General features: G+C 47.5%; 1 protein-coding gene across 1 annotated transcript in view; it reads right to left on the bottom strand.

Moving 5' to 3' along the window:
• Nucleotides 1-14,586, bottom strand: part of LOC140428896 (piezo-type mechanosensitive ion channel component 2-like) — a 319,011-nt gene extending 304,425 nt beyond the window's left edge. The window contains exon 1 of the mRNA XM_072515544.1: nt 14,463-14,586. Within this exon, the coding sequence (XP_072371645.1) occupies nt 14,463-14,586 (124 nt within the window). The remainder of the gene's footprint in view (nt 1-14,462) is intronic.
• Nucleotides 14,587-15,016: the final 430 nt, after the last annotated feature.

Here is a 15,016-nt window from a genome sequence, read left to right as displayed (position 1 = left end):
GGACAAGAACCCGGAGCTGTGTGGGTCCTACAGGCCGATACCCCTATTGAATGTGGACGCCAAACTGCTGGCCAAAATTTTGTCCTCTAGGATTGTGTTCCAGACGTTATTGGGGAGGACCAGACGGGGTTTGTTAAGGGTAGGCAGTTGGTGGCCAATGTAAGAAGGCTATTAAACATGATCATGATGCCCCCAGAAGGTAGGGAGGTGGAGGTAATGGTAGCAATAGATGCAGAAAAGGCCTTTGATCGGGTAGAATGGGATTATCTGTGGGAGGTACTGGGACGGTTCGGATTTGGGCGGGGCTTTGTTGACTGGGTCAAGTTGCTGTATCAGGCTCCTGTGCAAGCGTACGGATGAATAGGACAACATCGGACTATTTTAGGCTGCATCGGGAGACGAGACATGGGTGCCCCCTCTCCCTACTGTTGTTCGCATTAGCCATAGAGCCGGAGGCAATTGCACTGAGGAGCCTCAAGGTCTGGAGGGGGCTGGTCCGGGGGGGGTGGCGTGGAGCACAGAGTCTCGCTTTACGCAGACGACCTGCTTCTGTATGTATCGGACCCATAAGAGGGGATGGAAGATATCATGAGGATTCTGGGGGAATTTGGCCGGTTTTCGGGGTATAAGCTATATATGGGGAAAAGTGAGATGTTTGCGGTCCAGGCGAGGGGACAGGAGAGGCGATTGGGGGAACTGCCGTTTAGAGTGGTAGGGGGAAGCTTTAGGTATCTAGGCATCCAGGAGGCGCAGGAATGGAAACAGCTGCACAAGCTAAATCTGGCCTGACTAGTAGACCAAATGAAGGACGATTTTCGGAGGTGGGACGCGCTCCCGTTGTCACTGGCTGGGAAGGTGCAGACGGTGAAGATGACGGTCCTCCCAAGATTCCTGTTTGTGTTCCAGTGTCTCCCCATCTTTATCCCGCGGACTTTTTTTTAAACGGGTCAACAAAGTGATCACTGGCTTTGTATGGGCGGGCAAGACCCCGCGAGTAAGAAAGGTAATGCTTGAGTGGAGTCGGGGAGAGGGTGGGCTGGCGCTACCAAACTTCAGTAACTACTGGGGCGGCAAATATAGCCATGATCAGGAAGTGGGTGTTGGGGGGAGGGTCGGCATGGGAGCGTATGGAGGCGGCTTCATGCAAGGGCACCAGCTTAGGGGCGTTGATAACGGCACCTCTGCCGTTCCCACCGGCACGGTACTCCACCAACCCCGTGGTGGCGGCGGCCCCGAGAGTCTGGGGGCAATGGAGGAGGCATGTGGGAGCAGAGGGAGCATCGGTTTGGTCTCCAATTTGTAATAATCACCGGTTTGCCCCGGGAAGGATGGAAGGGGGGTTCCAGAGATGGCGGAGAGCAGGGATTGAGAGGATGGGGGATATGTTTATAGACGGGAGCTTTCCTAGCCTGAGGGAGCTGGAGGAGAAATTTGAAATGACGAGGGGAAACAAATTCAGGTACCTGCAGGTGCGGGACTTCCTACGCAGGCAGGTCTCAACCTTCCCGCTCCTACCACCAAGGGAGATACAGGACAGGGTAGTTTCCAGAGGGTGGGTGGGAGAAGGGAGGGTCTCTGACATTTACAAGGAACTTATGGGGTCAGAGGAGACGCAGACTGGGGAGCTGAAGCGCAAGTGGGAAGAGGAGCTGGGAGGAGAGATAGAGGATGGTCTATGGGCGGACGCGATGATTGGAGTCAACTCATCCACAACATGTGCCAGGCTCAGCCTGATACAATTCAAGGTCATTCACCGGGTGGCTCACATGACAGTGGCCCGGTTGAGCAGATTCTTTGGTGTAGAAGACAGGTGTGCAAAGTGTGCGGGAGGGCCAGTGAACCATGTCCAAATGTTCTGGACATGTCCAAAGCTTAGGGGATTCTGGTAGGGGTTTGCAGGTGTCATGTCCACGGTGTTAAAAATAAGGGTGGCACCGAGTCCAGAGGTGGCGATTTTCGTGGTGTCGGAGGATCCAGGAATACAGGAGGAGAAAGAGGCAGACGTTCTGGCCTTTGCTTCCCTGGTAGCCCGGAGATGGATACTATTAGCTTGGAGGAACTCAAAGCCCCCGAAGTCGGAGACCTGGCTATCGGACATGGCTAGCTTTCTCTGTTTGGAGAAAATCAAGTTCGCCTTGAGAGGGTCACTGTTAGGGTTCGCCCGGAGGTGGCAACCGCTCGTCGACTTCTTTGCGGAAAATTAATCGTCAGCAGAAGGGGGGGGTGGTTAGTTTAGCTTAGAGTAGGGGGTTAATAAAGGTGGGACCAAAAAGGGAGGAAGACGGCTTTTGCATTATGTTTATAGATTCATGTATATTTATTTTGTTGTCGCTGTAAAACCAAAAAATACCTCAATAAAATGTTTATTGAAAAAAATATTCCAATCCCAGAGTGGAAATAAGCAGGTGGGACTGGGAAGAGTCGGTGCTTATGGTGGGATCGGCTGCCTGTTTCACCCGCTCAGTCATACAAATGCCGTCCCGGGAGAATAAAATGGGACGTGGTATAAAATTATACCTCCATCCCCCTGAGACTTGGGAAAACGAGGATTGATTGACACCTCCCCATGGCGCATTGAGGCAGGACAACACCAGAGCTGCAAAAATGAGAAGCAGAAGTAAGATAAGTCAGGCGGTGGCTCAGCTGCAGGAACTGTTACATGGCGGGAGGACAGGAACCCGACTGGATTCCCGGATAATGAGATCTCAAAAAGCTGGTGAGAGCTGAGGAAAGAATGTTAGCAGTCTCCTTCAAATTGTAACAAGAGGCACTGCACATGCGCGAGGTTCAACCTAACGCAGCGAAAAGTGGTACATCGAGCCCACTTGACCAGAACCCGAACGAGCAGGTTCTTCCTGGAGGTGAATAAATGTGAACGGTGCCAAGGAGCCCCGGCCAACCACGCCCACATGTTCTGGTCCTGCCCCAGTCTTGCTGGGTACTGGACAGCCTTCTTCGAGGCAATGTCCAAAGTGGTGGGGATGAGGGTGGAACCATGCCCGAAAGTGGTGGTTTTTGGAGTATCAGACCAGCCAGATCTCTTCATTAGGAGGAGGGCGGACGCCCTTGCCATTGCCTCCCTGATTGCCCGCCATAGAATCCTGCTCGGCTGGCGGTCAGCAGCACCACCTCAAGCTGCAGACTGGCTGTCCGACTTCTCGGAATCTCTCCAAATGGAGAAAATCAAATTTGCCATCCATGGGTCGGAAAAGGGCTTCCACAAAACATGGGAGCCATTCACCCAACTGTTCCAGGACCGGATTATGGGCAACACATAAATAAATAAGTAGCCAGTATGAAATAGCCAGGACTAAACAGAAAGAGGAAAGCGAAGGAGGACCTTGTGGTGGGGGGAGCAAGGTGATGTAACAAAACCCAGCTAGAAAGTCTGGGGGACAGCAGTGAAGAAGGGGGGAAGTGGGGTGGGAAGGGAGGGAGGCGGGAGAAAAAAAAAGGGGAGCCAGAAGGGAGGAGAGATAAGAGAACAAAAACATCGGGGGGGGGGGGTTGCCGAGTACAGGAGAAGAAAACAGTGACAGCAACGACAGCACGGCGAGAGAACGCGAAGAAAAACAGGAAGGAGAAACGAGCAATGGCCAATGCTGAGGCAACTGCACAAAATAATGTAAAAAGCATTAGGAGGCACCACTCAGGTGCCCTCGCCACCCTAGTTAGATGATCTGTAAAAAGGAGAGAATACAAGAGAGGGGAGGAAAGACCCCTCCCGTCTGGTTATATTTCCTAGAGCCTATGTGTTTTGCTTTACAAGATATATACCTGTATTTATAACTTGTACAAAACACAATAAAAAAACATTTTAAAAAAAAAATGTAACAAGAGAAGTTATAACATGAGCGGCAGGTTAGCACAGTGGTCAGCACTGTAACTTCACAGCGCCAGGGGCCCGGGTTCGACTCCTGGCTTGGGTCACTGTCTGTGCGGAGTCTGCACGTTCCCCTAGTGTCTGAATGGGTTTCCTCCGGCGCTCCCACAAGTCCCGAAAGGCGTGCTTGTTAGGTGAATTGGACATTCTGAATACTCCTTCTGTGTATCCAAACATGCGCCAGGGTGTGGCGACCAGGGAATTTTCACAGCAACTTCATTGCAATGTTAATGTAAGCCTACTTATGACACTAATAAAGATTATTATTATTGCCAATGAATAAGAAAGGGACACGTTAGTTATTTAAAAATGCACAAGTCATAGAAGACTGGGGAGGAGCAAAAGATCCACAATACCAACTAGAGGGAGATAAACACAAAGTCAGAAATGTTAAAGATGTCCAAATCATCAAAAGTGTTAACAATGTCCCAAATTACAAGGAGCTTAGGTGAACATCACATGTATTTTAGCCATTCACTAGCCTCGGATTGGCATTCTGCAGTTTTAAAAAAATGAAATGAGCAGCCATTCAGTGGATTTGCAAAGTTCTCGGCTGCTTCACAGCTGCACAGAAAGATCACTCCTGAGTTCCCAGGTCCTTTCTCAATGTTTTGTTTATGGTTCTGCAAGCCCTGGGGCTGGTTAAACACAGTTTGTCATCTGCCTGCAGCTCAAACAGCACGGTAGCCTTGTGGATAGCGCAATTGCTTCACAGCTCCAGGGTCCCAGGTTCGATTCCAGCTTGGGTCACTGTCTGTGCGGAGTCTGCACATCCTCCCTGTGTGTGCGTGGATTTCCTCCGGGTGCTCCGGTTTCCTCCCACAGTCCAAAGATGTGCGGGTTAGGTGGATTGGCCATGATAAATTGCCCTTAGTGTCCAAAACTGCCCTTAGTGTTGGGTGGGGTTACTGGGTTATGGGGATAGGGTGGCGGTGTTGACCTTGGGTAGGGTGCTCTTTCCAAGAGCCGGTGCAGACTCAATGGGCCGAATGGCCTCCTTCTGCACTGTAAATTCTATAAATTCTATGAAATCTATAAAACCAAATCCGTCAGATGTGACTCCGTGATTGGGCAGCACTTGCTGAGCAATTCTAAGTGCACTGATAGTCACATCAACAACCAACTTAAGATAATCAGTCGAGCTTGTGACGTGGCTCATTTACATTCACTAGAAGTGACAAACACAGGGGCTTATGCTCTGAAGACAGCAGGAATATGTTCAAGTTTTGTACCTGTTTTGAATTACCTGGAGGCATAGAGAACCTATTGTTTCCTGCTGGCAATACCTCGGCCAATCAGACTTGACTTGCCAACAAATCAGCATCCCTTTTTCCTGTAGTATAAATTGTTGCAATTGTTTGAAATGTGATATTCTTGCATTTGTCCTGATGAATGTAAGATGAAAAACTTCGGCAACATCTGTCTTTTTGCAGTAATATTTAAGTTCCAAGAGACTGTTTCCATATATTAACTACTCTCACGTTTTAAAATACTACCTGATACTGCTGGAAACACAATGCACCTCAAAACCAATTTTGTCCAATGGATTAAAGATCAATTAATTTGATTCAGCACATGGTAAATCCTTTAAAGCTCAGTATCTGGAAACAAGCTCTCTTTGCACAATTAACAATGTATTTTCACAGCAGATTTAAACTTTTACCGAGCAACATCTGACTGGGTGAAGCCCCAGAAAATCCCACTTCCAGTGAGCCCTTCAATGGATAATTATTGAATAAAAGCAAAATATTTACTTGGATGCGCGGGGATCATTTCTTTTATGTTAAACTTGGATTGAATGTCAGTTGGTCCACAGTAGGAGCCCTGTGCACAATTTCTAGTCTCTGGATTTTAAGAAGGGTGTAGAAACACCGGAGAAGAACATAAGAACATAAGAACTAGGAACAGGAGTAGGCCATCTGGCCCCTCGAGCCTGCTCCGCCATTCAATTAGATCATGGCTGATCTTTGTGGACTCAGCTCCACTCTCCGGCCCGTACACCATATCCACGAATCCCTTTATTCTTTAGAAAGGTATCTATCTTTTTCTTAAAAACGTTTAAAGAAGGAGCCTCAACTGCTTCACTGGGCAAGGAATTCCAGAGATTCACAACCCTTTGGGTGAAGAAGTTCCTCCTAAACTCGGTCCTAAATCTACTTCCCCTTATTTTGAGGCTATGCCCCCTAGTTCTGCTTTCCCCGCTAAGTGGAAACAACCTGCCCGCATCTATCCTGTCTATTCCCTTCATAATTTTATATGTTTCAATAAGATCCCCCCGCATCCTTCTAAACTCCAATGAGTACAGTCCCAGTCTACTCAACCTCTCGTCTCGAAGGTGTAAAACAGATTTACAAGGATGACACTGTAATTGAAATGTTTCATCTAGCAGGAAAGATTGAACAAGCTGGGGTTCTTTTTCTTGAGATAATGAAGGGTGACCTGATAGAGATCTTTAAGATTCTGAAAGGGTTTGGCAAGTTCAACCTTCGCTCAGTGATAGCACATTTATATTCAGAGTCACAGCAATGTTGAAACAAGCCTCCACCCTCCAGCCCAGATTCTAGGTTGTCGGAGCTACAGTTTATCAGATGAGACAATAAATTGAGATCCCCTGCCTGGCGTGTTTCTGGCAGGGCAGGCACACAGAATATGATGAGTGGCTAGCCCACCCTGTTCCACCCCCAACCTGGTCCTCATGCCCTTTGGGAAAGTGGGTGGGGCGGTGAAGAGATGGGCAACCCCCCCCCCTTTTCTACATCCTCACCTGGCCTCCAAAACACATTCCCCAGCTCTCTAGCCCCTCACCTTAAGGTGCCCAATGCCTCCCCACCCTGGCAGTCTGGGACTTACCTAAGTCTGGAATCCATTGCTTTTCCTCCTGGGGAGGGGGGGGGGGGAGAGGGGGGCTGCACACAGTCTCAGGAGAGCCTGCTACTTGGTTTTGGCGCAACAAAGACTGCTCAAGCTGCTGACTAATCAGATTGATCATAGGTCCAGTGGGTGGGACGTCCTGCCACTGTTATCTGAAGGATAAGAACATGCAAGGTGATTTGGAGACGGCTGGGAATAGCACTCGGTGAATTGCTCATTGGGAGTGCCGGGACGGTATGGGCTGAATGGCCTTGTTCTGCGCTATGCCAATCCTGTGAACTCCCTTCCCCCAAGTGTGTGTTTCGGCCAGCCCCATTAACACTAATGTAATTACTGCGAGACATTCTTCTTTTTTTTTAAAGTCAGACATTTTGAAAATTACTTTTGTAATGCTCTGTAAAATTCAGTCCCCTGTTGCTCCTCATGGAGAGACCAGGAGAAAGAGTTATAAATATAAGACTCAATAATAAATCCAATGGCGAATTCAGGAGAAATTAATTCACCCAGAGAGTAACCACAAGAACTTTAGGCAAATTGTGTGGTGTTAGGATCCCAGCCAACTATTTGCAATTTTAAAATTGTGATGAAATGTTACTGCACCACAGGACTGATAGCACTGACCAACAGGTATCTTTTATGTTCAAATAATCTTTAAATTAACCACATTAGCAACAAAGAAATAGCTTTACAGTTAACAGCTACAACAGTTCTTTAGTAAAGAAGAAAAAAGCCTCAACTTATTTCCTAAATCTGCCACTATGCTCCAATTAAGCAAACCAATGTATTTCAAATACCATGCATGAATAAAGTTAATAACCAGGGTTTTACTGGCTTTTCGCTGTGCAAAATCTTTGGAGAGAGAACCTTTCAGGACCAAACTGGAAAAACCTCTGTTCAGATGAGAGTTCTGGGACCATCTGACTTTTTAGCCTGACCTGGCTCCGCCCATTAACTACATCACCTAAAGCATAAGATATTCTTTTGCCTCGTCTTACAAGATGTCCCTTGACATGTTTAGCCAGGACCAAATACAATACACCTCATAAATTATCTACACTCCAGGGATCCTTCGGACCTAAACAATATTCCATTAGCTAGCTATTTGTAAACAAGTACGTGGTTCTCAAGATCTCTCAAAAGAACATTTCACCTGCAAATCAATGATTTCCTCACTTTTACAACACTTTAATCACTGCTCTAGCAGTCATACTGTCTATATGCATCTTAACCCAGGTTTTAATAACATTATTGCAAAATATATAAAATACAGGACGCAATTCAGCGGACTTAAATCTAAGTCCGGTTTCGGGTGAATTTGGTGGGTTAGTCGGTGCTATTCACCAGCACATTTCCACTTTTTGGGATCTCGGGGAGTTTCTCCCCACCAAGGCCAGCAGGAACGGTTCGTCACAGATTGGGGCGTCATTTTAACCGGCTGACTCGATCTCTGCACCCCCCGGACAAGACTCCGATGGAATGTGTTAGCAGTGTCGTTTTAATTACAATTTGCTTTCACAGACAAACTCTGACAGTGTGGTCCTGGGGTAACTGGCACACGCTTATATCGATCAGTTATTGGTCTTCCTCAACTCAGGCAGCTCTTCATGAGCCAAGACAACTATCTGAAGCAGTAACTCCCCAGTCAAACTGAACGGAAGTATCACAGAAGCTCTGGCAGCCGCTCATGAAACATGGGAGAGGAAACGCACTTGAAGCAAAGGAAAAATTGACATGTAAAGGAGTACATTGTTCAGAGATTACTCCTTCAAAGGATCATCTTCAATAATTTAAACACTCAGAAACTGGCAAAATAATTGAGCCACTGAGAGACTCTGCCAGACTGGTCTTGTGGCAGGCAATGAGAGAACTAACAATCGGGAAAAACCTACTTGCCCTTATCCCCACCAATTTCCCTGTTACAGATGCAACTGTCCATGGTGGTGAAAATAGGAGTGGGCATCACACAGTCCTTCTGAAGTCACAGTCCCATCTACACACTGAGCATGCATGCTCTCCACTTGCCCTGCTAAGTGCAGCTCCAATAATATTCAAAAAGCTCAACATCTTTGAGGACAAAATAACCCGCCTGATCGGTACTCAAACCACCAAGTTAAACATTCAGTCCCTCTATCATTGAGGCACATTGTCAGCAGTGCATACCCATCTACAAGATGCACTGCAGAAACTTAACAAGATTCCTTCGACTGTACCTCAGAGACCCAGGACCTCCACCACCTAGAAGGACAAGGGCAGCAGATACCTGGGAAAACCACCACCGGCAAGTTCCCCTCCAATCCACTCTGCATCCGGATTTGGAAATATATCGCCGTTTCTTCACTGTCACCGGGTCAAAATCCTGAAACAACTCCCTAACAGCACTGTGGGTGTTCCTACACCACAGGGACTGCAGAAATTCAAGAAGGCGGCTCACCACCACCTTCTCAAGGAAAACTAGGGACAGTTAAGAAATGCTGGCTTTGTCAGTGACACTTACAGCGATCAAAGAAAACAAATCATATATGTCACTGTAAAATTGATTGAACCATTTAATAAACCAGTCCAAGCCCAATAACATGGACAATGGACCTCTATAAATAAATAATACGTCTTTAATAAAAAGGTTGTTGAAATAATAAGAAGCATTTTATTCAATATATCAATAACCAGTTCTTTCCCAAATACACAGCAGCATTAATTTTACATATGGAGTAATGAATCATGTTGGACACCAGTAAATTAATTCATAGCAATGATACAGAAATAATGCTCATCACAGGAGTCAATCTCTCTGGGGGCGGCGAGGGGCTTATATAATTTTTCTGGGTTCGTGTGGCAGCCATGGTGGAGAAACAGGACGACCCATTGTAGCTTGTGAGGTCCGCTGAGTGTGGGTGACTAATACTTCTGGGGCAATATCACTTCTTGAGGATCAAACCCTATGACCACATCAATCTCCAATTAAGGTCATTACTGAAGAATAGATGAAGAGTAAGATTAGGGAATGCAACCTTAAAATTGGGGTTAGGTCATTCAGAGGGGAGTGCCAGCAAATACCTCTTCACACAGGAATGTATTGCAAATCTGGAACTCTCGTCCCAGAAAAGCTGTCAAAGCTGGGAGCCAATTGAAAATATCAAAACTGAGATTGAAAGTAATCTGATTGAGGGAAACCCAACCATTGCACTACAGCACCTTCCACACCCGACACCTGACGATGCCTCAGGTTAAAAGTGGGTTTCTGTTGGAGGCACCCGTCCCTTCACGTTTGAGACCCAAACCCGATTATTTTCAGGTATTCCCCCAAACCCAGGAAATCCTCCTGCCAGCCTAAAGATTTGGTTGGGGAATGACTCTCAAGTGGTCAATAATTGGCTACTAATGGCCCTCAATTGGGGCAAGGACGGATGGGTCATCCAATGCGTTGCCTGGCCCAGCAGGCGTGAATCTAGTGGGATGCACATTTGTTCGATATAAAGCTCCCGCAGCCACCGTCAAACCCACAAGCAGCGAAGCATAAAATTCAGGTCTTGAACGTGTTGAGTTAAATGATGATTTCAGAAATCAGGACAATTTTACAAAATAACATTGTGAGCGACAAGATTCACAATGCAGTGAGAGTTATATATTCATAGAATAGAATTATAGAATATCTACAGTGCAGAAGGAGGCTAATAGGCCCATCAAGTCTGCATGGACCCTATGAAAGAGCACCTGACCTAGTCCCACTCCTCTGCCCCATCCCCATAACCCCACCCATCCTTTGGACACTAAGGGACAATTTAGCATGGCCAATCCACCCAATCTCCACATCTTTGGACTGTGGGAGGAAACTGGAGCACCCAGAGGAAACCCATACAGACACGGGCAGAATGTGAAAACTCTACACAGACAGTCCCTCAAGGCCTGAATTGAACCCAGGTCCCTGGAACTGAGAGGCAGAGTGCTCACCACTGTGCCACCGTGCCATTTGGCGAGTTGGAGGGATGCAGTTGGTGAAGGGCTGCTTCCCACAATTTTCAGACTTAATGTGCCTTATTTCTCATCAGGTGCTCCCTTATCTGAAGCACTGATTGTTAAAAACTGACCCTACTGACCCTACATTGCATTTTATTGCAAAACATGGGGCTGGATTCTCCGGTCGCCGACGCTGAAATCGCGTTTGATGATTGGCCGGAGAATCAAAGTTCCTGACCAAATCGAAGACGGCGCCGCTTTCGTGGTGCTCTAAAGCGTCGTACTCTCTGAGTACATCGTGCCACGTGTCGACGGCCTCAGGACATTGCCTGAGGCCCGTCCCCCAATGCTTTGTCCCCGACCGGCCGAGATTCCGACAGGATGAGACCACACATCAGGACTCAGTTCAACGCCGCCACAGTCGGGGGAGGGTCGATTCACGGGCAGGGAGGACATTACCAGGGGCTGGGGCATTGTTGGGGGGGGTGGAGCGGGGCACGAGTCGGCCAAAGGGGGGGCATTATTTTGCAGGCCGGGTCCGCGAGCGGCTTCCGCCACGTAGCATGGCGCGGTCGCTGCAGGCCGCCACCATGTGCATGCGCGGCCACGGACCCGGCAAACCTCCGGGATATATCGGCAGCTAGGGCCGGGCCTTCTACGCTGCCGGCAAGCTAGCCCCCAGCCAAACGGATGATGAATGGCTGTTTTACGCCATCTTATCTGGCGTAAAACACCACCGTTCTCACGCCGGTGTCGGGACATAGCCTCAGAATCGGAGAATCCAGCCCACGGTATTTCTTTTTGGTGCTTTAGGGATATTTATCTCCCAATGCTGCCCATTTTTCTGTGCTGACCATTAATCTGGGCCTTGCATATTTTCATGGAGTCTTCTGTTACAGACTGAAATTGATGAACACAGTCACACCAATTGAGAGTTTCAGCTTCCTGCCAAGTACAATTGTGCTGTCAAATATCCATTGGGAATAAGGAGAGAGAGAGATCATTATTGTACAATAATAATAATAATTGCTTATTGTCACAAGTAGGCTTCAATGAAGTTACTGTGAAAAGCCCCTAGTCGCCACATTCCGGTGCCTGTTCGGGGAGGCTGGTACGGGAATTAAACCTGCTGGCCTTGTTCTGCATTACAAGCCAGCTGTTTAGCCCACTGTGCTAAACCAGCCCCAGACATATAAAAACAGACTTCGTGCCGATAATATATACACAACCTAACTGAAAATCATGTGATCTCCTGGGACAGTGATGAATAAACAGATCAAAGCCCCATTCATGAAATGAACTGTAGAAAATTCCTCTTTGACACACCAAGTCCAGGATACCACCCTGGCCCTGGTTAAAGTTGTCCCATGCTGACCTATTTGTCCAGGCAATTCTCATTCCAGCCAGAATTGGATCCAGCTCTGTAGAGTGGTGAGGAGATGCTGGTGCAGTGGTAATGTCACCGAACTAGTGACCCCAGGCTCTGGGGACATGGGTACAAATCCCAACACGGCAGCTGGTGGAATTTAAATTCAATTAACAAAATCTGGAGCATAAAGCTAGTCTCAGTAATGGTGACCATCAACTGTTGTTAGACGGGGGAGAGGAACATCGAGTGTCACTCTACGCAGGTGACCTACTGCTGTATGTGGCGGATCCTGTGGAGGGGATGACAGAGGTTATGCAGATATTGAGGGAGTTTGGAGATTTTTCGGGATATAGGCTTAATACGGGGAAGAGTGAGCTTTTCATAGTACACCCCGGGGATCAGGGAAGAGGGATAGACGCCCTGCCGTTAAGGAGAGTGGAAAGGAGCTTCCGATATTTGGGGATTCAGGTAGCCAAGAGCTGGGGAACTCTACAAACTCAATCTGACGCGGCTGATGGAGCAGATGGAGGAGGATTTCAAGAGGTGGGATATGCTGCCGCTCTCACTGGCGGGCAGAGTGCAGGCGGTAAAGATGATGGTCCTCCCAAGGTTTCTTTTTGTGTTTCAATGTCTCCCCATTTTGATCACTAAGGCCTTTTTTAAGAAAATAGATAGGAGTGTTATGAGTTTTGTGTGGGCAGGGAAGACCCCGAGGGTAAGGAGGGGGTTCCTGCAGCGCAGCAGGGACAGAGGGGGACCGGCATTGCCGAATCTGGACGACTATTACTGGGCCGCCAATATGGCGATGGTTTGCAAGTGGATGAGGGAGGGAGAGGGGGCGGCGTGGAAGAGGCTGGAGATGGCGTTCTGTAAAGGAACGAGCCTAAAGGCGCTGGTGACGGCGCCGCTACCGCTTTCCCCGAAAAGGTAGACCACGAACCCAGTGGTGGTGGCAACCTTAAGGATCTCGGGGCAATGGAGGCGATATAGGGGGGGTGACGGGTGTCTCGCTGTGGTCCCCGATCAGGAATAACCATAGGTTTGTCCCAGGAAGGATGGACGAAGGGTTCCAGAGCTGGCATCGGGCAGGAATTAGGAGATTGAGAGATTTGTTTATTGACGGGGAGTTTGCGAGCCTCGGAGCGCTGGAGGAAAAGCATGAGTTGCCCCCGGGGAATATATTTAGATACATGCAAGTGAGGGCGTTTACGAGGCAACAGGTGAGGGAATTTCCGCTGCTCCCGACACAGGGGATCCAGGATAGAGTGATTTCGGGGGCATGGGTTGGAGAAGGTAAAGTGTCCGAAATATATCAGGAGATGAGAGATGAGGGGGAGGCGCTGGTAGAGGAGCTGAAAGGAAAATGGGAAGAAGAGCTGGGGGAGGAGATTGAGGAGGGGCTGTGGGCTGATGCCCTAAGTAGGGTAAATTCCTCTTCCTCGTGTGCCAGGCTTAGCCTGATGCAATTCACGGTTCTACACAGAGCACACATGATAGGAGCAAGACTAAGCAGGTTCTTCGGAGTGGAGGACAGGTGCGGGAGGTGCTTGGGAAGCCCGGCGAACCACACACATATGTTCTGGTCGTGTCCGGCACTGGATGAGTACTGGAGGGGAGTGGCAAGAGTGATTTCAAAGGTGGTGAAGGTCCGGGTCAAGCCAGGCTGGGGATTAGCTATATTTGGGGTAGCGGAAGAGCCGGGAGTGCAGGAGGCGAAAGAGGCCGATATTCTGTCCTTTGCGTCCCTGGGAGCACTATTTCTTGTTACTTTGCTAGTTCACTATTTTATTTAAATAATGTTACTTATTAGTTATTGTGTTATCTCTTATGTTGATTTGTAAAGTGGAAAAATTGTGTTTGAAAACTTTAATAAAGTATATATATATTTTTTAAACTGTTGTTAGAAGCCCATCTAGTTCACCAATGTTCTTTAGGGAAGGAAATTTGCCATTCTTTTGTTTTTAAATTTAGAGTACCCAATTCATTTTTTCCAATTAAGGGGCAATTTAGCATGGCCAATCCACCTACCCTGCACATCTTTGGGTTGTGGGGGCGAAACCCACGCAAACACAGGGAGAATGTGCAAACTCCACACGGACAGTGACCCAGAGCCGGGATCGAACCTGGGACCTCGGCAACGTGAGGTAGCATGCTAACCACTGCGCCACCGTGCTGCCCCTGAAATCTGCCATCCTAACTGAGTCTGGCCTACATGTGACTCCAGATCCACAGCAATGTGCTTAACTGCCCCTCGGAAATTGCCGAGTGAACCATTCAGTTCAAAGGGCAATTAGGATGGGGAACAAATGCTGGCTTTGCCAGAGACGCCTACATCTCATGAAAGAGCACCTTTTCTAGATCAATATCATCATGTGGGACTCCTACCTTGCATTGTGATGGTCGTAGGCTCAGAGAACAACGGCAGCAGGAGGAGGAAGACGAGGTAGGCAACCGAGAGCCCATTGTACCGGAAAGAAATGGCTGAAAGGACAGGAAGGAAGGGAACCATTATAGGTGGCAAAGATACACAGGGTTAATATACTGGCTAAGCTGTAAATTTAAATTAAGGTAAGACTAGATCAAATAAATAGCATAGAAACTAATTACAATCAATGTTCACTTAATAAATCAAATCTCAGAAATAAATTTTTTAAAACTTGATAAGTATATGTATATGTGTATATATATATATATATATATATATATAAAAAAACAAGAAGTAAAATGATTTACATCAACTTTCATATAAAATACAATGGTGTGACCAAAAACAAAACAGCTAATTGGTGAGCAGCTCATGAGTCTTTATTTATTTAAGCCTTAAGTTTATTTCGGTTAAGTCCGTTACTAGTCCAATAAATAGAGGCAATAGCCGGACTTCAGTCTCATAGAGTACACATCCTGTTCCATGTGGGAACTCCAGGAAAAAGGAGGCGAGG

Source organism: Scyliorhinus torazame, chromosome 8 (genome assembly GCF_047496885.1).
Source record: "Scyliorhinus torazame isolate Kashiwa2021f chromosome 8, sScyTor2.1, whole genome shotgun sequence".
Taxonomy (NCBI): Eukaryota; Metazoa; Chordata; class Chondrichthyes; order Carcharhiniformes; family Scyliorhinidae; genus Scyliorhinus; species Scyliorhinus torazame.
This window is presented reverse-complemented; position numbering and strand designations above follow the sequence as displayed.